Source organism: Anthonomus grandis, chromosome 11 (genome assembly GCF_022605725.1).
Source record: "Anthonomus grandis grandis chromosome 11, icAntGran1.3, whole genome shotgun sequence".
NCBI classification, from domain to species: Eukaryota; Metazoa; Arthropoda; class Insecta; order Coleoptera; family Curculionidae; genus Anthonomus; species Anthonomus grandis.
In genome coordinates, this window is record NC_065556.1 from 25,389,218 (window position 1) to 25,412,956 (window position 23,739).

At 29.1% G+C, this 23,739-nt stretch overlaps 2 protein-coding genes across 3 annotated transcripts in view; one reads left to right on the forward strand and one right to left on the reverse strand.

The window, feature by feature from the left end:
• Positions 1 to 23,739, forward strand: part of LOC126742504 (rap guanine nucleotide exchange factor 4) — a 97,649-nt gene that overhangs the window by 5,357 nt on the left and 68,553 nt on the right. For both annotated transcript variants that reach the window (XM_050449154.1, XM_050449152.1), the window contains one exon: positions 19,233 to 19,375. In XM_050449154.1, the coding sequence (XP_050305111.1) occupies positions 19,233 to 19,375 (143 nt within the window). Of the gene's footprint in view, positions 1 to 19,232; positions 19,376 to 23,739 lie in introns of those variants that run through there.
• Positions 6,921 to 17,129, reverse strand: LOC126742509 (putative ankyrin repeat protein RF_0381). Its single transcript, XM_050449161.1, has 4 exons — positions 16,916 to 17,129; positions 13,348 to 13,512; positions 12,948 to 13,293; positions 6,921 to 8,224 (listed from the first exon to the last, which is right to left on the reverse strand). Exons 1-4 carry the CDS (start codon positions 17,079 to 17,081, stop codon positions 7,774 to 7,776), a joined length of 1,128 nt encoding a protein of 375 aa, XP_050305118.1. The 5' UTR covers positions 17,082 to 17,129; the 3' UTR covers positions 6,921 to 7,773.

A 23,739-nucleotide genomic window follows, 5' to 3' on the forward strand; every position in this document is an offset into this window, starting at 1 on the left:
AAGCCCAGGATCTTATACCATAAAAGAGAACATAAAAAGAAGAGGAGCAAGAATGATTTAATTCGTCCAGGCAGTTGAAACTGCGTTTTTCTATTCCCATAGAACTCTACAATCTCAAATACCTGAGGTGTGTCGCTTTTCAACTGCCTGGAAGAAACAATTTATGCTCTAAGCCCAGGGTCTTATACCATAAAAGAGAACATACAAAGAAGAGGAGGAAGAATAATTTAATTCGCCCAGGCAGTTAAAACTGCGTTTTTCTAATACCATAGAACTCAACAATCTCAAATGTCTGAAGAGTGTCTTTTTCAAATGCCTGGAAATAAACAAATGGGATCTAGTCCAGGGACTTATACTATGAAAGGAAACATTAAAAGAAGAGGAGGAAGAATGATTTAATTCGTCCAGGCAGTTGAAATTGCGTTTTTCTAATACCATAGAACTCCACAATCTCAAATACCTGAGGTGTGTCTTTTTTCAACTGCCTGGAAGAAATAAATTATGATCTAAGCCCAGGGACTTACACCATGAAGGAGAATATGAAAAGAAGAGGAGAAAGAATGATTCAATTCATCCAGGTTGCTGTGCACTTTTAATTCTTTCGAAACTTCACAATCTCAAATGTCTGAAGTGTGTCTTTTTTCAACTGCCTGGAAGATATTAATTATGACCTAAGCCCAGAGTTTTGAAACCTGGAAAAAAATATAAAAAGAAGAAAAAGGAGAAGAAGAAGAAGAATGATTTAATTCTTATAGGCAATTGAACACTAGACTTTTATCATTAATTAAATTAAATATTACATAAAATATATTCTTGCTTGCTTGCTTGCTAGGTTATTGGCTCTGCTACTAGGCAATCTGCCAGCACGATTTGGAGATTCGGGAAAACCGTCGGGTATGTACTCTGTTTCCCGAATCGATAACTTTCACAAAATTTAATACTTAAATGCACGTTATAGAAAACGGCAAGGGGTAGGAAAGGGTTTAGGAAAGAATCTAAAGGATAGGAAAGAAAATTGAACGACCACGTGTTGACTGGGTGAAGGATGACGCGGAAGTGAAATATATCCTTTCTGGTATAATAAGCACAACAAATCCGCTGAAATAAATAACATATTAAAGTTTTACAGCTTTTAAGACGATAAACTTTTAAAATCACCGTTGAAATAATTAATTTACACTTTTTATGCTAAAAAAAGAAAAATGTTTTTACTGGCTTTCTAAAATGGTTTCTAAAGTAAATATTTTATCATGTTTAATTCAACAGGGGAATAATATAATTTACTACTGAATCACATAACTCTTAAGCCAAAGACAGGATAAGATATGCTTAAAATATTTTTTTACATATAATAAAACAAAAAACTACGGGTATAAGCAATATTTCATATTAAGCTTTTATTTCAACGGTAACTCACTTTACCCCTTACTCCCGATCCTAATGACATCGCACTTCTCAATAAAAGTTAAAAACGAAACAAAGTTCCATTGTAAACTTCGCCACCGTTAAACGGTAAATTCGAGTTTCAGGAAAACTTTCAAAACTGCAATTTTCCAACTTTTATGTTGCACCCTTAAACTCGCCCGACTTCCTAAAAATTAACATAATTTATTTTTTATGGGCTTTTTCGCCTCCCGCACCGCATAGAAAACGCTTATAAAATAAATCCTCGGTTTATGTATTAGGGAATAAATTTATTTACTGATAAACAATAGTTTCCGGTCTTATTGGGGCTTTTCAGCAATTTCCTTCTCGAGTTCTACTACCTCTGACATTTCCGAAAGCCGATTAATTTAAAACCCTTTATACCAAGGGACTGGGGCTATAATTTAAACCGATCTCGGTTTTCCTGACTTGTTTCCCTCTGATTTTCGGTACTTTCCATAATAAATTAAGTAATTTTAAAGGATGATTTAGAAATTAAATTACATGCTGAATTTGCATGCTTGTATCGGCATCTCTGCTTAAGGAAATACGGTCAGTAATCCAAGATAATGCCAACAAGAACTAAGGGGAGGCCTTTTTGAAGCTCAATTAGCAGGAAACAGCACGTACAATTAAAACAAGGGTTATGGAAACATACAGATTTTCTCACTTTTGCAATGTGATTTATCTTCACATAAATAACCGAATTATTACCGAGGGATAAAAACTGAAAAATGATAAAAACTTTTATCCAGCTTTAGCAGCATAATAAACTGCTCCATTGTCCCATTTAAAGCTGCATTTGTTATCTCTCCTAACGGCGCATTTTCATTTAAATTTAAAATTTAGCAGCTCTTAGATAATTAAAACCAGTAATAGGAGGAGATTTCTAAATGTTACTTTCTGGCAATCAAATTATTTTGTTTCAGAATAAAAACGCTTGTTGCAGAGAAAAATCCCGAAGCAAGAGGATTTCATAACGCGATGGGTTTACTCCATTTGCATACGAATTTTCGTTAAAATTTGGCATTAAGCGTTATCGATTTGCTTACGGTACAGTTTCGGATGCAGGCAGGCATACTCGTAACTCTTTAATTACAACCTCCATAAATTTCCGACGAAAAGGGTACAAAGGGAACATTTTTTAAAAGAATGTAAAGGAATACGTAGGAGGCATAATTTAAGTGAGGTGTGATTTATGTGTTCTTGTGAAAAAAATACAGCTATACAGGCTCGAATAGTAGACAGAATTTAACTAAATGTCTTATGTCCATGTTAAAGTGAATTAAATTTTATCACCTCCTCGATGGAGCTTTATAGTGAGGTTCAATTGAATTTTCAGGTTTTAAAATTAACACAAAAATAACTACTACAGCTTAGGTAATCCGTGCATTTTAATTTTAACATTAAAGACAAAACCTATTTAATTAAACATTTAATTGTGTACAAAACTTTTGAAAATTCATTTCTGGATCAGTCTGTATTGAGGATGTCATTTATATTCTAGTCTTAGTATTTTTTAATTAAGGTGTTTTATTAAAACTGTGTTACTGGTTTGCCTAGAGCAATTTAAGCGATTCTTTTAAAAATTTTAACTCTTGATGGTTTAATTGAACAATTTTGGTCGCCCTTTAATTAAACTTTAAAAAATGAATTCTATAATTTTTTTAAATAAAAAAATTTAGTATTCTTATAACTGTGCCTAAAGAATAAAAATGTAATCTCAACCCCTAACTTGAAAAAGATTTAAGTAATAATTTAATAATAGACAATTTAATTAAAATAATTTGCGCCGTTTACTTTTAATACATTGACTATTAAGAATTGATTTCTCACATCTATATATAATTAGAATTTGAAGGTGATTTAATTAAATTGATTTGCTATTTTTAATGCACTGAATATTGAAAATTCACTTTTTAAAAAAGACCTGTTAAAAATTTAATGAGTAACTTAATAAACAATGCAACCAAATTAAATGTCCACTTTTCATGCATTGAAAATTGGCTTCGTTCATTAATTTTAATTAAATAATGCAAACTCATTAAAACCGAGTTTCACGGTTTAATTCAATTAAATCTGTATTTTTAGTGTATTAAATAAGACTACTAGTTATAAATTCTATGAATTTGGAAGGGTTAAGAAACCATAAAGGAGATTTAATTATATTTTTTATATTAAATTTTAAATATTCACTTCCATAAGAGGCCAGAAAGGATTTAAACTTATAGGACAATTTACTTAAATGAATTTAATGTTTCTAATGTTAATGATTTAATATTCACTTCATAGTTAAACTAAAACCCTAACGATAAATTAATCAAATTAATGTTGAATTTCTGTCGTATTTAAAATTATAAAAATACTTCCTTGGTCGGTTTAAAATGTTTAATGTTAAGCTTGAAAGACGGTTTAATTAAATAATTTTTAATATTTATTGGAATAAATTGTAAGTATAAAAAAATTGTAAATTAGTTAAATTAAGGACAATTTAATTAAATTAATGTTAAATTTCCAGTGTAATAATTTAGAAAATAATCTGATTAATTTGTGATGTTACGGCAAGAATTTATTTAACTTAAACTTTGAAGAAAAATTTATTATGTTTAATGGTAAACTTGAAAGACGATTTAGTTAAATCAATTTAATTATTTATTGGTACAAATTGTTAGAATTGACTTTCCCGATCAATCGGTAATGTTTGAATTAAGGACAATTTAGTTAAATTAATGTTAAATTTTCAGTGGAATAGTTAAAAAAAAATCTGATTAATTTGTGATGTTACGGCAAGAATTTATTTAATTTAAACTTTGAAGAAAAATTTTATTATGTTTAATGTTAAACTTGAAAGACGATTTAGTTTAATCATTTTTAATATTTATTGGAATAAATTGTAAGAATTGACTTTCCCGATCAATCTGTGATGTTTAAATTAAGGACAATTTAATTAAATTAATGTTAAATTTCCAGTGTAATAATTTAAAAAAAATCTGATAACTTTGTAATGTTACGGCAAAAATATATTTAACTTAAACTTTAAAGAAAAAATTTATTACGTTTAATGTTAAATTTTAAAGACGATTTAGTTAAATCATTTTAATTATTTATAAGTACAAATTGTAAGAATTGACTTTCCCGATTAATCTCTGATGTTTAAATTAAGGATTATTTAATTAACTTAATGCTAAATTTCCAGTGTAATAATAAAAAAAAATCTGATTAACTTGTGATGTTACGGCAAGAATAAATTTAATTTAAACTTTGAAGAAAAATGTTATTATCTTTAATGTTAAACTTGAAAGACGATGTAGTTAAATAATTTTTAATATTTATTGGAATAAATTGTAAAAATTGACTGTCCCGATCAATCTGTGATGTTTAAATTAAGGATTATTTAATTAAATTAATGCTAAATTTTCAGTGTAATAATTTAAAAAAAATCTGATTAAATTGTTATGTTACGGCAAAACTTTATTTAATTTAAACTTTGAAGAAAAATTTTATTATGTTTATTGTTAAATTTGAAAGACGATTCAGTTAAATCATTTTAATTATTTATTGGTACAAATTGTAAGAATTGACTTTATTGATCAATCTGTCATGTTTAAATTAAGAACAATCTAATTAAATTAATGTTAAATTTCCAGTTTAAAATTTAAAAAAAAATCTGATTAATTTGTGATGTTACGGCAAGAATTAATTTAATTTAAACTTTGAAGACAAATTTTATTATGTTTAATGTTAAACTTGAAAGACGACTTAGTTAAATTATTTTTATTATTTATTGGTACAACTTGTAAGAATTGACTTTCCTGATCAATCTGTGATGTTTCAATTGAGGACAATTTAATTAAATTAATGTTAAATTTCCAGTGTAATAATTTTTAAAAAATCTGATTAATTTGTTATGTTACGGCAAGAATTAATTTAATTGAAACTTTGAACACAAATTTTATTATGTTTAATGTTAAACTTGAAAGACGATTTAGTTTAATCATTTTTAATATTTATTGGAATAAATTGTAAGAATTAACTTTCCCGATCAATCTGTGATATTTTAAATTAAGGACAATTTAATTAAATTAATGTTAAATTTTCAGTGTAATAATTTAAAAAATAAGTCTGATTAATTTGTGATGTTACGGCAAGAATTAATTTAATTTAAACTTTAAAGACAAATTTTGTTAAACCAATTTTAAATATCAAAGGAAAATAAAATTTCTAATCTGTGATGTTTAATACAAACCCTATAGACAATTTGATTAAATTAGATTCTAGTATAAAAAGAATTCAAAGTTTATAAAAGACATGAATGGATTTAACTAATACTTTTAAGAACGGTTTAATTAAATAAATTTTAATCTTAAAAAATATCAACGAATATTGAGTTTTTAGTTAACTAAAATTGTATAAAATTATTTAAAATTATTATTTAATTAAAGTGATATTTAATTAAAACCTAAGACAATGTAATAAGTAAATGTTTAGTGCATTGAAAATTAAAAATTTACTTCTACAAGACCAGAAATGATCTAATTTAAACATTTAAGGATAATTTAATTAAATTTATTTTAATACTAATAAATTATTAGTGAATATGAAATTTACATTGAATTTCTAGTCTTTGATATTTAATTAAAACCTTAAAAATGATTTAATTAACACTTTTAAGGACGATAGACTTAAACTAATTTAAAATGTTTAAGGCATTGATGATTAAACATTTGCTGTACTATTCGATTTGTTATGTTAGACTCTAACCTCAGGATAATTTAATTAAATTAATGTTGAGTTTTTAGTGTAATGAAAAAAAAATGACTTCTTTAATTTATCTGTAATGTTACAACCAGAAAGGATTTCAAATAATTTTTACGGACAATTTAATTAAAGTAAAAAATTATTTTATTCCTTGTATATCTCAACAGTGATTTTAAAATTATTCGCTATTTTAACGGCAATAAAAATTATGGTCTGCTCTCTTTGGCTTAATACCTATAAAATGTTTATCACAGCAGTGATTTTATTTTAAAAAGTTGTTTTCTGCCCTCATCAGTTTGAAAATGGTAAAACGTTTATCTCAGTAGTGAATTTTTTTTGTTTTAAATATGTTGATAAAACATTTAATGACATTGATCAATTTTCTCTTTAAAATCATTTTAAAAATTGCATTCTTTCCTTATAGAGTCATAATTGATAATATACATACCGTGCAGTGATTTTTATTACAGTTTTACTAACAGTTCTTTAACAATAAAATCTCATCAGTGATTTTAAAGATTCATCAAATCCAGACCGTTCGAAAAATTGTTTAGGTTATATAGTATTTATCTCTGCAGTGATTTGCTTTTATCTGCAATCAGCTGGTAAATTACAAAATATTTATTTTAGCATACGTACCTGAACCGGTCGTTGTTTTTCAGGAGATATCATTATTTTTTTGACAGTAATTTAAAATTACAGTACAGTGTACAGTGTTTTTTTAAGGTAATTGGAGGTTTATTAACTATATTTTAATATAATACAAAACTCTATACATTTTCTATTCAAATCTATATAAAACATTAACATTTTATGAAACTCTTACGCCATTTACCCTATCTAGTATCATCTCCCAATAATTACACATTATTAACTAATTAGGCATACGCTCAATTAGCTCTATCATAATACCCTGCATAATTACCCTTAACAATGAAGCCCTTAAAATCTAATTAAGTTTAATGCTAACTCAACTGATTACATTTAAATCCAGAAAAAAATTGAAAAATAAACTTCCAGGTAAGCATCCATCCAGACCCCGGTTTGACCATGAACAGTAAACGACTCAGTGAACTAATACGAAATAAAATCCATATGGCTCGGCTTTATCCATATATGATGCACCTCCTCAACCTTGGACTGGGCAAATTCAATTTACTGGCCAATATCCAGTCTGGAAAGCTTATTCGACTGGAATATCGGGTGATTTTTACACGCTCCCCATATATAGAGTTTATTTTTTTGAATTTAATAAGATTTTATAGGGGATTACAGTTAAAATTGGGGCAGTTTTAAAAAACACTTCTTTACCCTCGGCATTTTTATGTCGGCCTGGATTTTTAAATTAGGCCCATAAAATGCAACGCGGGGAATTCGTTTTAAAATTCGTCTCGTTGCTTTGGACCTGCATTTCACGTTGCATTTTTTATGAGGTTTCATGTATTAAATGGTCCCTGTTTTCCTTCCTTTGTTGGCTTAATTTTAAGAAATCCAAAACATCCTTTTGTATTTTAAATTAAAAAAAAAACACGAAACAGAAATCCCTGGAAAAACTTAACATTGTATAAGTATAATTTCATCGTCATTCCCTCATCTACTAAAACTAACTCGCTTCTTCCTACCACCCTCCAAACTCTTCAACAAACTCCTCACATTAACCCTACTGCACTCCTCAGCAACCATTAGGGGGGTATACCCATATTTGTTTCTAACCTGAAGCACTCCCTTACTAAACAACACCATAATTCCCTTCTCACTTCCGCTTGCACATGCCCGATGAAACGGGAGATCTCCATGGCAAGTTTTAGCATTCACGTCTGCTCCAAGTTCCACTAAGGTTTCCACAGCTTCAGCATTGACTTCATGATCAGCAGCTATGTGAAGAGCTGTATAACCATCATGATCTTTTATATGGATATCTGCACCATTCTGAATAAGAAGTTTAATCATTTTTGTGTTATTATTGCTCGAAGCAATGTGTAAGGGTGATAAGCCGTCTGGGTCTCGTTGGTTGATGTTGAGGTCAAGAGTCAGAAGTTCCCTGTAAGTATTCAGGTTTACGGACAATGTTTGTAACAGGGATTTCAAGTTAGACAACGTTTTGTATGATAGTGTAATGATTTTTTATTTAAAATTAAAATTTTCAGAGGCATTCTGTAACAACAATTAAAAGGTGAGAGAGAAAAAGAGTCACCGAGTTACTAGCTTGTCAAAGAGTTATATAGAAAAATAGCGTTTTTTTTTCTGGAGAGTGTCTAATTATACCCGAAAAATATCATTTAATTCCCATCCTCTTGTTATTTTTAAACTGAGATAGGGATATATAAATGAGAATTAGATTTTTCCACCTATATTATATATTATCGTTTCATTTTCTTAATAGTGTTTGGATAGCCTGGAAATAGTGTTTTTCTCCCGTAATGTGTCTAACTAAACCCGAAAAACATAATTTCATTCCCATCCTCTTCTAATTTTTAAACTGAGGTAGGGTTATATAAATGAGAATTCGATTTTTCCACCTTTTTCTATATCATCGTTTCGTTTTCTTAACCCTTAAATGAATTTTGTTGCAAAAGTGCTACATACTTATTTCACCTATCCTAAACTACTAACGAAATATTTTATTTTGAGTGCATATCGTTGTATATTTACAACAGTAGTATTCAGTAAAAAATTGTTATATATACTTTTGTGCAGATGAAAAAAAAATTTTTGTTTTGTGGACGTTGCATATATGCAACATTGTGCATTTAGCGCTTAGTTTATATTTTTGTTTTAACATTATCCAATGTAGTAAATATAGAAAAATTTTGTATTTTCAGAGTTTGACACATAAAATGAGCTAAAATCGATCTCTTAGTGATAAGAAGTTGCAATCCATATGGGAAAACTAGTCGGATAGTGAAGATGGAATTGATTTTTTGGATACTAACAGCGAAGCAGCCCCAAATTACATTTTGAGTGATTCAGATGAGAACGATGAGAATCAAGTGCAAATAAAGGCAATGGACGATGGGGTTGAAATTAAAGGGTGTCAGGTAGAGCCATCTAATAAAGTAAGAAATGATTCCCAAACAAGTACAAAAAAATTTGTAAAAAGGAACGTAACTTGGAAGCAGCGTAAATATTGTGCTGCTTCCAAGCTTGAACGATCTTCAATTAGCATTTTATGGCGATGAAGTCCTTTCTCGGGAAGTAATGGCGTTGGAGCCTCTATCCAGTTTTTTTAAAATATTTTTTAAACGATGAACTAATCGATAAACGTCAACGAAACCAATTTGTATTGCGTTTAAAAGAACCCCAAACAATCAAGTTAGCTTTTCTGCCACTGACAAGGAAATTTATTGGAATTTGTTATTACACGTCCATAGTAAACTTGCCAAATGTACGATCATACTGGAATATGAATATAGGTTACGACCCTGTTCGAAATGACATGCCTATAAATACATTTGAAAAAATAATGTTAAACGTTACGTTCATTTTAACGACAATAATAAGCATTTACTTAAAGACGATAATTATTATGATAGACTTCACAAATTGCGAACACTAATTGAGCACCTAAATGCCCTATCTGTAGACGAACAAATGTGTTCAACTAAAGCGCGGGTGTAAGTGGATTTGCCTACCGATTTGAAATTTATTCTGGGAGTGAAAATCATCAAACAACAACGGACGGTGAACCTGATATTAGATCGGTTGCAAATATCGTAATTAGTTTATCTCGGATTATACCTACTATGCAGAATTATAGACTAATTTGTGAGAATTATTACAACACTCTAGAGCTAATGGTATATCTTGTTAAAAGGGGGATATATTCTCTTGGAACTGTTCGTCGTAATAGAATTCCAGATTGTAAACTACCATAATAAACTAAAAAAGGAAAAGCGTGGTAGCTCAGTTGAATATGTTAGCACCATCGACGGGGTTGAATTGTCCTCTGTTATTGGAAGGACAGTAGATGTCTTACTCTCTTGTCAACTTATGCTGGCTGGCAGCCTCTAGGTAATGTCAAAAGATTCGACAAAAAAGAATACAAAAACATTGAAATTGAGTGCCCCAATATTATTCGCGAATACAATCGTCACATGGGAGGGGTTGATTTAACGGACAGCTTTATAGGAAGATATCGAATAAAACTAAAGAGTAGAAAATGGTATCTACGGATTTTTTGCCATTTGTTGGATTTAACTATGGCTTTTATATAAAAAAGTTATGAACGCAAAAGGAAAATAGTCGGAAATACTGCAACAATAAAAATTTAGAAGCATAGTTGCTAACTGTCTTTGTAATGTAGAAAAATCTACGGCCAAAAGAGGTAGACCATCAAGTTCATTAGGTCGGGAAATTCAAGCTAAGGTACAGCGAGGAAATGCCCAGCACGTACCAACAAAATAAGTGCATAGGATCAAGTGTCTCATTCGTCAGTGTTTTCCGAAAAAAGAACCAGATGCAAACTTTCTGGTTGCAACGGATACACCGACATCGCGTGCGAAAAATGTGGAGTGGTATTATGCTTAAAAAAAAAATAAAAATTGTTTTAAAAAATTTCATGAATAAATAATCTAATTTGCCTGTAAATGCACAATATTGCAAAATTGCAACAATAAAAAATTTGGAGAAAAAAGACAGATTTAAGGAAAAATATTTTTTAAATTATTTTTCCCAGTTTTCTAACCATATTTTAGCGTAAAAATTTTTTTTTACCCAAAACAAAAAAGTTTAAATGCATTTAAGGGTTAATAGTGTTTGGATCGCCTGGAAATAGTGTTTTTTGTATTTTATTAGTCAAATTATTCCAGAAAAACATCATTTTACTCCCATACTCTTCTAATTTTCAACCTGAGATAGAGATATATAAATCAGAATTCTACTTTTTCTATATCATTGTTTCGTTTTCTTAATAGTGTTTGGATCGCTTGAAAATAGTGTTTTTCTTGTTTAACTAGTCAAATTATCTCAGAAAAACATCACTTTACTCCCATACTCTTCTAATTTTCACAGTGAGATAGGGAAATATAAATGAGAATTCCACTTTTTCACTTTTTCTATATCATTGTTTCGTTTTCTTAACAGTGTTTGGATCGCCTGGAAATAGTGTTTTTCGTCTTTAATTAGTCAAATCATTCCAGAAAAACATCATTTTACTCCCATACTCTTGTAATTTTCAACGTGAGATAGGGATATAGAAATGAGAATTCCACTTTTTCACTTTTTCTATATCATGGTTTCATTTTCTAAATAGTCATTGGATCGCATAGAAATAATGTTTTTCTTTTTTTAATTAGTTAAACTATTTCAGAAAAATATCACTTTACTCCCATACTCTTCTAATTTTCAACCTGAGATAGAGATATATAAATGAGAATTCCACTTTTCCACCTTTTTCTATATCATCGTTTCGTTTTCTTAACAGTGTTTGGATCGCCTAGAAATAGTGTTTTTCGTCTTTAATTAGTCAAATCATTCCAGAAAAAAATCATTTTACTCCCATACTCTTGTAATTTTCAACGTGAGATAGGGATGTAGAAATGAGAATTCCACTTTTTCACTTTTTCTATATCATCGTATCGTTTTTTTAATAGTGTTTAAATCACCGGGAAATACTGTTTTTCTTCTTTAATTAGTCAAATTATTCTAGGAAAACATCACTTTACTCCTATCCTCTTCTATTTTTTAAACTGAGATAGGGATATATAAATATGAATTCGACTTTTCCACCTTTTTCTATATCATCGTTTCATTTTCTTAATAGTATTTGGATCACTTGGAAATAGGGTTTTTCTTTTTTAATTAGTCAAATTATTCCAGAAAAACATCACTTTACTCCCATACTCTTCTAATTTTCAAAGTGAGATAGGAATATATAAATGAGAATTCCACTCTCCACCTTTTTCTATGTCATCGTTTCGTTTTCTTAGTAGTGTTTAGATCGCCTGAAAATAGTGTTTTTCGTCTTTAATTAGTCAAATTATTCCCAAAAAACATCACTTGGTTTTCACACTAACTCTTTTACATAATAAAAGTGTTTTTTGGAAAAACCACGAACTTTCAAATAATTATTTTCAATTATTTATAGAACCTAAAGCCTTCTTAGCTAACTAGAACTAAAACATTAAATTTGTACTGTAAGTTGCCTATCTGTTATGATGCTTTATTTATAGGCAACCTATTTTACTATTTAATACTGAGGTCCTCACCGTCAAAATTAATCCAACTTTAGGGTTCCTTCAAGGTTTTTTTTTAAGGTACTGAGATATGGCTCTTTGAAATTTAAAGAAAATGAAAGTGTTTTTGTGAAAAAACCACAAATTTTTTATTAATTTTTCTCAGTTTGGCAGTTTTCTATAGAGCTTAAAGCTTTTCTATAAGTCTTTTACTCAAGTTCTTACTAGCGTACAAATTTTAAATTAAATGAAACTAGATAAGTAAGTTAAATAAAATTAAAAAGACACCTCTTTATATTTCAAAATCGAATTGAACATTTTTAAATATAATTCAGTTTCTCATGTATAGAAAAACACTTGAGTGCTCACTAGTGTCCAGTTTTTAAATGGTGATATATGCCCTTAGATCCAACAACGCTAAAGCTCCAGATTACCGAGAGGATTTTGAAATGAAAATTAACCCTTTCAAGAAATTATTAATAAAACATTTAAAATCCAAATTTAAATTTAAAGATAAATGATTACACTAACATAAAAACGTCTTCTAGTCTAATTTCTTCATTATGGTGTACAACCTAAATTTCAACTTACTTAAGAATTTCTTCCTTGGTGTCCTGCTGAACCGCAAAATGAATTAAATTCTGCCCATCATAATCTACCTGATGGTAATTAACTGATTCACACTTCAAAAGGTATTTTACCACATCCAAATGGGCATTTTTTATAGCAAGCATTAAAGGACTCTCCCCCTCAACTGTGACAGCATTAACATCCGATCCTGCGGATATTAAATGCTCCACGAATGCTTTTAAGCCTTTTTCACATGCCGCATGTAGTGCAGTTTTCTTCAGTTTACTCTTTTGGAAAATATCCGCGCCATTTTTCACGAGTGTTCGAAACAGTTCCAGATTTGTTGCCATAATGGCAGGAGTTTCACCTACAAAAGCGGAAATGGTTTAAATTAACATTTCCCTTAATGATGTGTTCTTACCTATGGCATCTTTGGCGTTTACGTTCGCGTTATGTTGCAAAAGCAATTTTACGATGCCCGTATGGTTATTGAGACAAGCCAGATGGAGCGGGGTTTGCCTCTTTGAATTTAAGATGTCTGGAAACGCTTTGAGTGCCAGGAGTTTCTCGACTGTTTCGAGGTTACCTGGAATATTTAATGGGAGTGTATTACGGCCCGGAGGGTGTATATGTTCCCACTTAAAAGTTTTTCAGGTTAGTGATTATGTTTATGTAGGTTGTTAGAACGTTCTCAAGTTACCGCTATCAAGATATTAATATTTTTTGAAAGGAAAATGAAGTTAAAAAATGGTTAAAATTAGCATATCTTTGAAGTGTATTCTCTTAATTTTTTGAAGGTCTGTGCAATTGTAAAAGTGGATTTTTTAAAATGTTTTTGAAGTTTTATAGAAACTCCTTAAAACCTATAATTACAATAGGGACCTGAAACTTCAAAACATTCAACAAAATTAGCCCTTTTGAAATATATTTTCTATTAGATTTTTTTTGAAGTTTCTCAAAATCATTCTCATGTTTTATATATACTCCTAAAATCTTGCAATTATGATAATTAAATAAATAATTTTTTAAAATTTTCAAAGTATTTTTTAGTGAAGATTTAGGCGTGACTTGTTCCAATTTTAAACTTGTCTATGTCCGAAACATGTTGGGAATTTTAACCCATATGTAAAATAACAGTAGAGGGAGACATTTTACCTTAAAATATTTTCTGTTTAATTGCTGAAGTTTTATAGAAATGCCTATTTTTTTATAATTTTAATAATAAAATTAAACTTTAAAAAACTCGTCAAAATTAACATTTTGCAAAATAAATTCTTACAATTATGAGAATAAAATGAAGCTTAAAAAAGTCAAAAATGAAGCTGATAAAATCAATTTATTTTTTATTTAATTTCTGAAATTTTATGGAAATTCTTACGATCTTACGACTTTAAGTAGTGAAATGAAGCTTCTTCAAAATATTTTTTTATTTAGTATTTGAAGTTTTATAGAAAGAACTTATAATTATTGTAGTAGTAAAATTAAACTAATGTCTGTTTAATTTCTGAAGCTCTATAGAAACATCCAAGATCTTATAATTGTAATACTGAAATAAAGCATTTGTACTAGTAAAATGATGCTTCAAAATATTCCTTTTTAATTTTTGAAGCTTCATAGGAACTTTTAATTTTTTTTTAAATTGTAAAATAATGCTTCAAAAAAAGCATCAAAATTTACATTTTTGTGAAGTCTCCAAAATATTTTCTATTTAATTGCTGAAGCTCTATAAAAACTCTTAAGAGGTTGCTATTATGATAGTGAAATGAAGTTAAAAAAATTAATTAAAATTAGGATTTTGTGACGCTAATAATTTCTGAAGCTCTATAGAAACTCCTAATCTTTCACAATTATAAGAGAAAAAAGAAGCTTCAAAAAATTTATCAAATCTGGTACTTTCTAACTTTAAAAAATATTTTCTATTTAATTTCTAAAATTTTATAGAAATTAATAATTTGTTGCAATTTAAAAAGTGAAATGAAGTTTTAAAATAATCATTAAAATTGGCATTTTTTGAAGCTTATTTAATATTTTCTCTTTGATTTATGAGGCTCTATAGAAACTCAGAATATGCTACAATCATAATAGTGAAATGAAGCCTTAAAAAGTCAAAAATGAAGCTGAAAAAAATTAATATATTTTTTATTTAATTTCTGAAATTTTATGGAAATTTTTAGGATCCTACAACTTTAAGTAGTAAAACGAAGCTTCTTCAAAATATTTTTTTATTTAATCTCTGAAGTTCTATAGAAATCCTTAAGAACTAACAATTATTGTAGTAGTGAAATGAAACTTCAAACTAATTTCTGTTTAATTTCTGAAGCTCTATAGAAACATCCAAGATCTTATAATACACTAATAAAGGTTCAAAAAACTGTTGAAATTGGTGTTTTTTGAAGTTCAATATATTTTTTATTTAATTTCTAAAGTTCTGTATAAATCTTTAAGATCTTACATTTGTACTAGTAAAATGATGCTTCAAAACATTCCTTTTTAGTTTTTGAAGCTTCATAGGGACTTTTTAGTTTCTTTTTTTTAATTGTAATAGTAAAATAATGCTTCAGAAAAATCATCAAAATTTACATTTTGTGAAATTTTCCAAATATTTGATTTCAATTTGTGAACTTCTATAGAAACTCCTGAAACACAGTAACTATTTAATATTAAATCTAAGCCTTGACCTTCAATGTTTGCCCCTCATCTCAAATTCGGGTTTTCTGGCACTTTTCCTATGCTCTCTTAGTCTCCTTTCATATCTGCTCTGTTGTGAATACACCAAAATATCCTATTTATTACATTTCCAGGTTAAAACTTCAATTTATTGTCAAAATGTCTCAAAATTCTCGTATAAAAAACCGCAAAACCGATAGTTTCAATTTTGACCACCTACAGGAACTCATAGAGACCTCATCGGCTTATTTAGCAGAGCAAGAAATCCGATTCTCTCTGCAAGCAAAGGCACTAAACGCAAACGTTCTCACTCAATTAAACATTCAGCTTTATCTGGAGAAGATTCAGAAACACCTGAACTTTCTAAATAGTCTACAATCAGAACTGGATGAGCAACTAAGATATGTTAAAATGAATCTGCAACGTATGGAGGACATTGTGGCAAATCAAGAATTAAACCTGCCTCCCCCCATCCCTCTAATGATCGGCTGCAGTTGCTACAAATCGGATAAGAATTGCTACGAAATTTCCGAGGATATTCACGCATTTCTACTGCATGCAGATAAATTTTTAAATGAGTTTCAAGATGTGACTCATAAAACGTCAATGGTCGATACTGTAGCAGAGATCTTCGAGCATCACTTGCAGCAGCTGGAAAGTGTCGAAATGAAAATGGAAAAAATGAAAAGTCAAGTTAATAAAATTGAGTATCTTAGACGGAAATGTTTTGGTTTGTTAAAAATCGCTTATAAGGATTAAATGGATGCTAAGTCATTATTTATTTTATTCCAGGCACTTGACGTCATTTCTGTATGTCTTCTAGGCATTTTTAAATAATTATTTATTTTATTTCTATTATGAAAAAATACTTTTCTGCGTTTCTTTCTGGAAAACTGACAGGGTCGAATTTGCTGAAACTCATTTAACTCATTTAACTCAACTCATTATAAATGGCCTGCATAGAAACCTGGTCTGAGAGGGTGCTTTTTGATATTAACCCTGTAGAAGTTGGTTTTTTGTGTGGTTGAATATTCAAAAATTAGCGCGGAACCTTTTCTACGTAAATGTAGCTTTGTCTAATTTAAACCATTTTTTACAATTAAAAAATCTTTCAGAGAATCAGAAAATCTTTAAGATACAGAGTATTAAACAATTTTTTTTTCGATATTTTACAGAACTGATTTTTTTTAAATAATTTATTCATAACGCTTTATAATATATAGGGTGCGCCACATTTAAAAGTAAACACCTCTTATTCAGCCACTTTTAATTTTTGTGGGTGGATTTAATGTTTGAGGTTATAAACTGATGTTTATACTCACCGTATTCAGCGGCATAATGCAGCAAAGTATAACCCTTGGGGTCGAAACTGTTAATTTCAAAGTTATAAATCGTCAAGTTATCCAGGGCGATGTTTAGTAAGGAAAAACAATTATTTCTGGCCACCTCGAACAAGTCAAAATCCATGAAATTAAACTTTAATTTCATCTTTTATTCGCGTATTACTCACGGACATACATACGTACGGAGATAAATTAATATAAACGTTCCGCGATAAGATACTAATCTGAGGTTAATTTTAAATATAAATTAATTATAGTTATGATAAAAAAAAACACTGCCCGACATAATTACTATTAATTTATTGGAAATATAGCGTCAAATATATTGTTAAAACCACTTTGAGTTTTATTTAACAGAAATGCACTGTTTAAAAAAGACAACAATTCTGCAATAGAAAATTACCGCCCTATATTTATGTTATAATGTAGATTTTTGAAAAGCCATTTTTAACTCCTCACAACATGCATTTATTCCAGTGCGATATACATAAACAGATTTATGTATCATAACCCAAGCGATTGATGAATCCATTAATGCCCTCAATCAGTTTGACGTCATTTACACCGACTTTTCAAAGGTATTTGACAGATTTGACTGACCTGTTTTCAGTGTAAAGCGTTTTACTTTTAGAAATTTATTTCACAAAATGTATTGGAGTTTTTTCAGTCATATATTTCATGTATTTGAGTCAGTTTTCCGGGAGTTCTATCCCTAGATTAATAGATTGATAGGGTTAATAATCTATTAATATATATAAAAGTAAAATCTTATTTAAACCTTTTTTCAGGTCGTTTAAGTAATTTCTGCTAATTTTTCCAAGCAATTGAGGTATTTCATTTACTATCACGCAAATTTTTTTGATTATTTGTGGTTAAGTTTCTATACGTTTTCCAAGCCATCCAAGTAACTCTTTTATAAAATATCAGTCCAAAAATTGCAGTTTGAATGACATTAAAAAACCTCTCAACTGCCTGGAAGAACACAAAAATTCACTTTTTCAATATATTGAAAGAAACTAAATATGGCTGTAACCACAGCCACGTCTTAAATTTCCTTCTCAACGATTTGCATAACCTCGTTTTTTGTTTTTTTTTATTGTAATTATTGTTTTTATGCAAACTGTCACAAGAATTAACCATACAATCCCGCCATTCTGTTTTGAATTTACATGCTATCATCTGCCGAGGAATGGCGCTGAACGTTTTTACTATCATTGTCATTTCTTACTGTCACTTGTCAGTATATAATAATTGTCTATTCGTTGAACTTTTCTGCCATTTTGACATTCGAACTGTCACTCTAATAAAGTAAAGAAAATGTGCATTTGCAATTATTGTTTTTATATGCAAACTGTCACAAGAATTAACCATATAATCCCGCCATTCTGTTTTGAACTTACATGCTGTCATCCTTCAAGAGATGGCACTGAACGCTTTTACTATCAATGTCATTTTTTACTATCACTTGACAGTATCTTGTAAGTACAGTATAAGACAGTATACCTGTCTATTCGTGATACTCATATTTCGACATTTTGACATTTGAACTGTCACCCTTATAAAATAAAGGATTTTTTTTTAATAGAGGAATTTTAAAGAAAGGATCTTTGAAGTTGCATTGGATATGGTACTGGACGTTTTTACAGTCATTGTCACTCTTACAAAGTAAAGCTCTAGTCAGGTCAAAGCTTGATTTATGTGCGACTGCGTATTGTACAAATGTGGAAAATCTTGAAAATGTTCCACGAAAATTTGCAGACAGGTGTCTTTCCCCACAGGGTTTTCCACATTTTCAACTATAATATTAACTTATTGCAAGTAGAAGCAGAATTTCATGCATTTTTATGTGCAATCCCAAGAATTAAAGTTGATTGTTTACAATTATTCAAGCAACTGGATTTTAAAGCTCCACAAGTGACTCTTCGCTTCAACCCAAGATTCTATTTAACCTTTTCTATGCTGGAACGTATTCAGAATATACAAAATGTGTAAGAGAATCAACAGGACTTATTGAAATCAGATTCCTTTAAAGGTACAATTAAAAAGATAAAAAATTTACTGCTCAACTAATAGCAGTGCCTATACTATATTTTAGCGAAAAATTGCTCATTGCTCTGTAATTGGACGTATTAAATGATGATATCTAAAAAAAAAAAAAAAAAGATGAAAAAGTTCAATTTCCATTCATTTATCGACACAACAGTCGTAACTAAATGGTACTTTTTCTGGGATTTTTGCGCATTTTCTCATTCAAACAGGGAGCATGTTATCATTAAAAATTTATTCTCAATTGCAGACCGTGCGATCGAAACGTAAAAGACGTAGAACTGATCTGCGGCAGACTGCGTCGCGTAGATCAGCTCTGTAAACTACCAAACTCCGTGCTACAGCAACTGGCCTTATGCGGCTATTACGAGGATCTGGAAAATGGGGTGACTCGTAAGTATTTTCATTTATTTCTATGTTATTTTAAGGAAAGAAAGACTTTCTCTTATTGGCAGTTACAGGTACTTTATATAAATTTTGTATATGTTTTTCGGGCATTTTGAAACAATTATTTATTTATGAAACAAAACGTCCCTAATGGTCAATGTTAGTTTTATGTAATAATGTGCAGGTCTTGAATTTCTATCCCGGTTGTATTAGTGGGTATTTCGATGTTTTAGACAAGTTTGAGAAAAAAAATGCCACCTATTTAAATATATTTTAGATACGATATTTATTACTAAAACGCTCGTTTTTTATAAATATTTATTTTATTTCAGGCTTTCAAACTAATTCTTTATGTCTTCCAGGTATTTTGTATTTTATTCCAGGTACCTGACGCCTTTTATGTAAATCTTTCAAACAATTTTAATAAATCATATATTTTATTATAAACAATTGAGCTTAATTTTGTCTTTTCTACAAATCTTCCAGGCCTTTTTAAGCAACTGTCTATTTTATTCCAGGCACTAATTATTTATTATATCTTCCAGGCATTTTTAATTTATTCCAGATACTTGGCGTAATTTCTGCATATCTTTTAAGCATTCTAGCCCGTTTTCCCGAATGCCGATTCTCAAGTTGTCATTTTTGACTCACCATCTTTACTACATATTAAAATATTTAATTTATATACTAAATTATTTTACTATATTAGTAGTTTATCACTTGTCGCCCTTGTGCTTGCCTTGGGTAGAAAATTACCTGCAATCCTAAGCATTTTTTTTATTTTGCTCCTTAAACTATTTCTATCGATTTTATAATATTTAATTTGACATCATTATTGTATATTTTTCAGGCATTTGTAATTGATGACACTTGACGTAATTTTTGTATGGCTTTCAGGCATTTTAAAACAATTATTTAGTCTATTCCAGGCTTTTGGAAAAATGTGAAGTCAATTTAATGAACACTTTTAAAATAATTTTCTATGTTTTCCAGGTTATCAAAAAAATAATTTATTATCCTGAAATAATATTTTTATTTCATAATATAAGACTTTTGAAAAATTTTTTGATTGTGATGTTTTTAAAATAAAAATTTAAATTTCATAACGTAGATGTACAGAGCAATACTTTATAATGTTTGCTTATTTCATCGCTAGACATAGGCTGATTGTTTCAACGGAAATAGCCCTGAAGATGGCCTAAATAAAGACCGAAACGTCAGCAATTCTTCTGAATTAAAATCAGTTTTATTTAAAATCCTAAACCTGCGTAATAATTCTTTATTAATTGTGGTTTGGGCCACTTTTTAATTTTTTCCAGATAGTTGAAGTAACTACAGACTAATAATTATTAACTCTGAAATTTTAAAACTATGAATGAAAATTTTTAAATTATAATTATAATAATTCAAAATAAAAAAATGTAGATAAGTTCCCTCAATTAAAAAAATAGTAAACAACCTAACAATTTAAAATAAAATGTTTGGAATAACAAAATGATACATCCGTAGCGAATTCTTGGGAATTACGAATGTATGCTTAACTGCTGGGAATTATAAATGCTGTAAATTAATTAATACACCTTGAAATTATCGATTTAGTACAGCTGATAATGCAGTTGACGTACTTGTATTAAGAAATCTATGAATTAATTTTTCAGTGATAAACCATGTATAAACTTCAAGAACTGTAAATTATGAATGGTATATAAGATCTGATTCCAACCACCTGAAATAGAAAAACTATACGTAGAGAAAAAAAATAATCCTAAACGAACCCATTGGAATCATCAATAATCAAGTTCCAGATATAAAAAAATTATGTCGTCATGGTCAACTGCCTGGAATAATGATTCTAAGTCCTTCCAGGCAGACTTTTCCCTAACAATTTGAAAATTAAAGTGTTGTTGTCTGAATATTTCCAGAAAACTCAAAAAAACCCTGGAAAATAAAAAATTATTTACAACTATTGTATTTGGATTTAGTACTTCTTTCTTTGTGACTTTGAGAGACAAGAAGCTTTTGTGATTTTTTTTTCACTTTTCTTCATATTTCTCTTAAATAAAAAACCTTGAAATAGGTCTTATTTTTCCCGAAAACCTCAAAAACTGAATTATCACTTAGAAGATTAAAACAACATTTTTTTCCAAAACATTTCCAGACACTTGACCAAATGTCTCCAGGCAGTTATCTTCTTAACTTAAAATAAACTTTTCATATCCTTAAGTTATTTCTCTGACAAACCCCCATTATAGAAAACACAGCTGCATGCATGTCAGCCCGGCTGCCCTTTATTTCCACAAAAAGAAAACCTAATTAATGGAAATTCGCCTTGTCAGTTCCACTTGCCTCGTATTTCTAACCCGTTAATTTTCTCGCGTAATTAAACCTTAATAGTAAAACTACTGTAAGAAGAGTAAAAACCCTCCTCCGTCCCTCGTTAGTCATAAATTGTAGTCAATTAATCTGAAAAGTGTAGCACAAAGTTGCTCTCGTAAAACGGACGTTAAATAATAGTTTCAATCTATATTAAGATGCCTTAGCAATTTTAGTTTGTTGGTTGCTCCCTAGGGATATTTTAGACCATTTTTTGTAAGTTAAACAATGTCCAGATTTTTCCAGTCTTAATTTATAGTAATCCCACAAAGGTTATATGTACATAATATGTACGTTGTCGCAGTGATACCTACATACATACATAAATACCGTTTAAATGATTTAACTGGTTGTTTACTAACGTGCTCTATACATGTGAGGCGAGCCAACATTGAATATTTAATACATGCGGCGAGAATTTGCATTAAAATACATTTATTTACCTTTGCTAAGTTTCGCCATACGCGTTAGTTTATATGAGTAAAAAAGGTAACATATCTATCATATTACTATGAAAAAAAAATGCTAAGGTGTGATTTAACTGCATTTTGATGACAAAAAAATGCCACCAAAAATTTAGAGCAAGATTCAAATTATTATAAATATTTATGCATAATTTAAATGGAGACGGTAGGCACTATTTTAGAAAATTATAGTCCTGATGTGACTTCATATACATTTTATATTTTAGAATTGTCATTGATTAATTGGTCGACTAATAAATTAAGAGAAACGTAACCTTAAACCTAAAATAAAGTAGATCCACAATATAGTTTTAATATGTTCTAGTTTTCCAGGTTCTTTTGCCTTGCAGGGGCCTAAATTGATTATTTTATTTATTCCAGGCTTTTGGACAAATTTTTCATGTCTTCTAGGCATTTTTTATTTTTTTCCAGGTCCTTTACGTCATTGTTATGTAAATGTCAAGCATTCCTAATAAATTATTGTAATTGAAAAGAGAAATTGGCACTATGAATAGAGAACATAATAAAAAAACTTTTATACCCGGTCAAATTTTATGAAATAAAATAATAAAAAATTTAATATTGGAGATAGGATAGGAGGGAATAAGTTTTAGAATAAATTTTTTTTATCAGAAGAATATATAGATAAATATAATTTTTTTCTTTTGTAAATATAATTTTGTCATCCTTCCTTCATGCATTATTATTTTTAATTTAATTCGCGAAGGTTATTTCTTTTTTATGATTATGACGACTTTTTTTTTAATTAACTGATTAGTATTTAATTTTTAAGTCCTTAGATTTCATTTCAGGCTTTTGGACTAATTATTGACGTCTTTCAGGCATTTCTCATTTAATTTTAGGTAGTTTCTGAATATCTTCAGGCATTTTTAAGCATTTACTTATTTTATCCCAGGTTTTTTATACTCACTTAAAACTCAATTTCAATTCAGGCTTATGCCATAATTCCGTATGTTTTCCAGATATTGGAAATATATATTTTTTCCGCCCCTTAGGCGTTATATAATATTTATGACATGGAAATGTAGTAAGTACATGAGCATGCGACTCTTGTGGGTGGAAATAATTGAATTATTTATTATATTATGTATATATTTTCAGTATTCTACATTTAGCAGACGCTTAAAATAATGGTTTTTTTATTCCATGTTTTTGGAGTAATTTTCTCCAACATTATTTCATTTTATTTTAAGGAGTTTTAGATATGCAAATTAAATTTGAAATTTTATTATTCCTGACTAATAATTATTTAAATTATTTGCCAGGAATTTATTGGAAAATTAGTTATATGAATCTTTCAAGCACTTAAAATAATTTCTTATTCTAGTCCATGCTTGTTTTTGTGTTTCTGCATAATTAGCAGCTTTATATGTCTTCCAGGTAAGTAAAAAGAACATTATTCCATTTTATTTGTATTTTACAGACTTCTGGAATTATTTTTGATTTATTTAAGGCCTTCCACACCGTTTTTTGGTGCATCTTTTTGCCTTTTAGTAATTTGAATTAATTTTT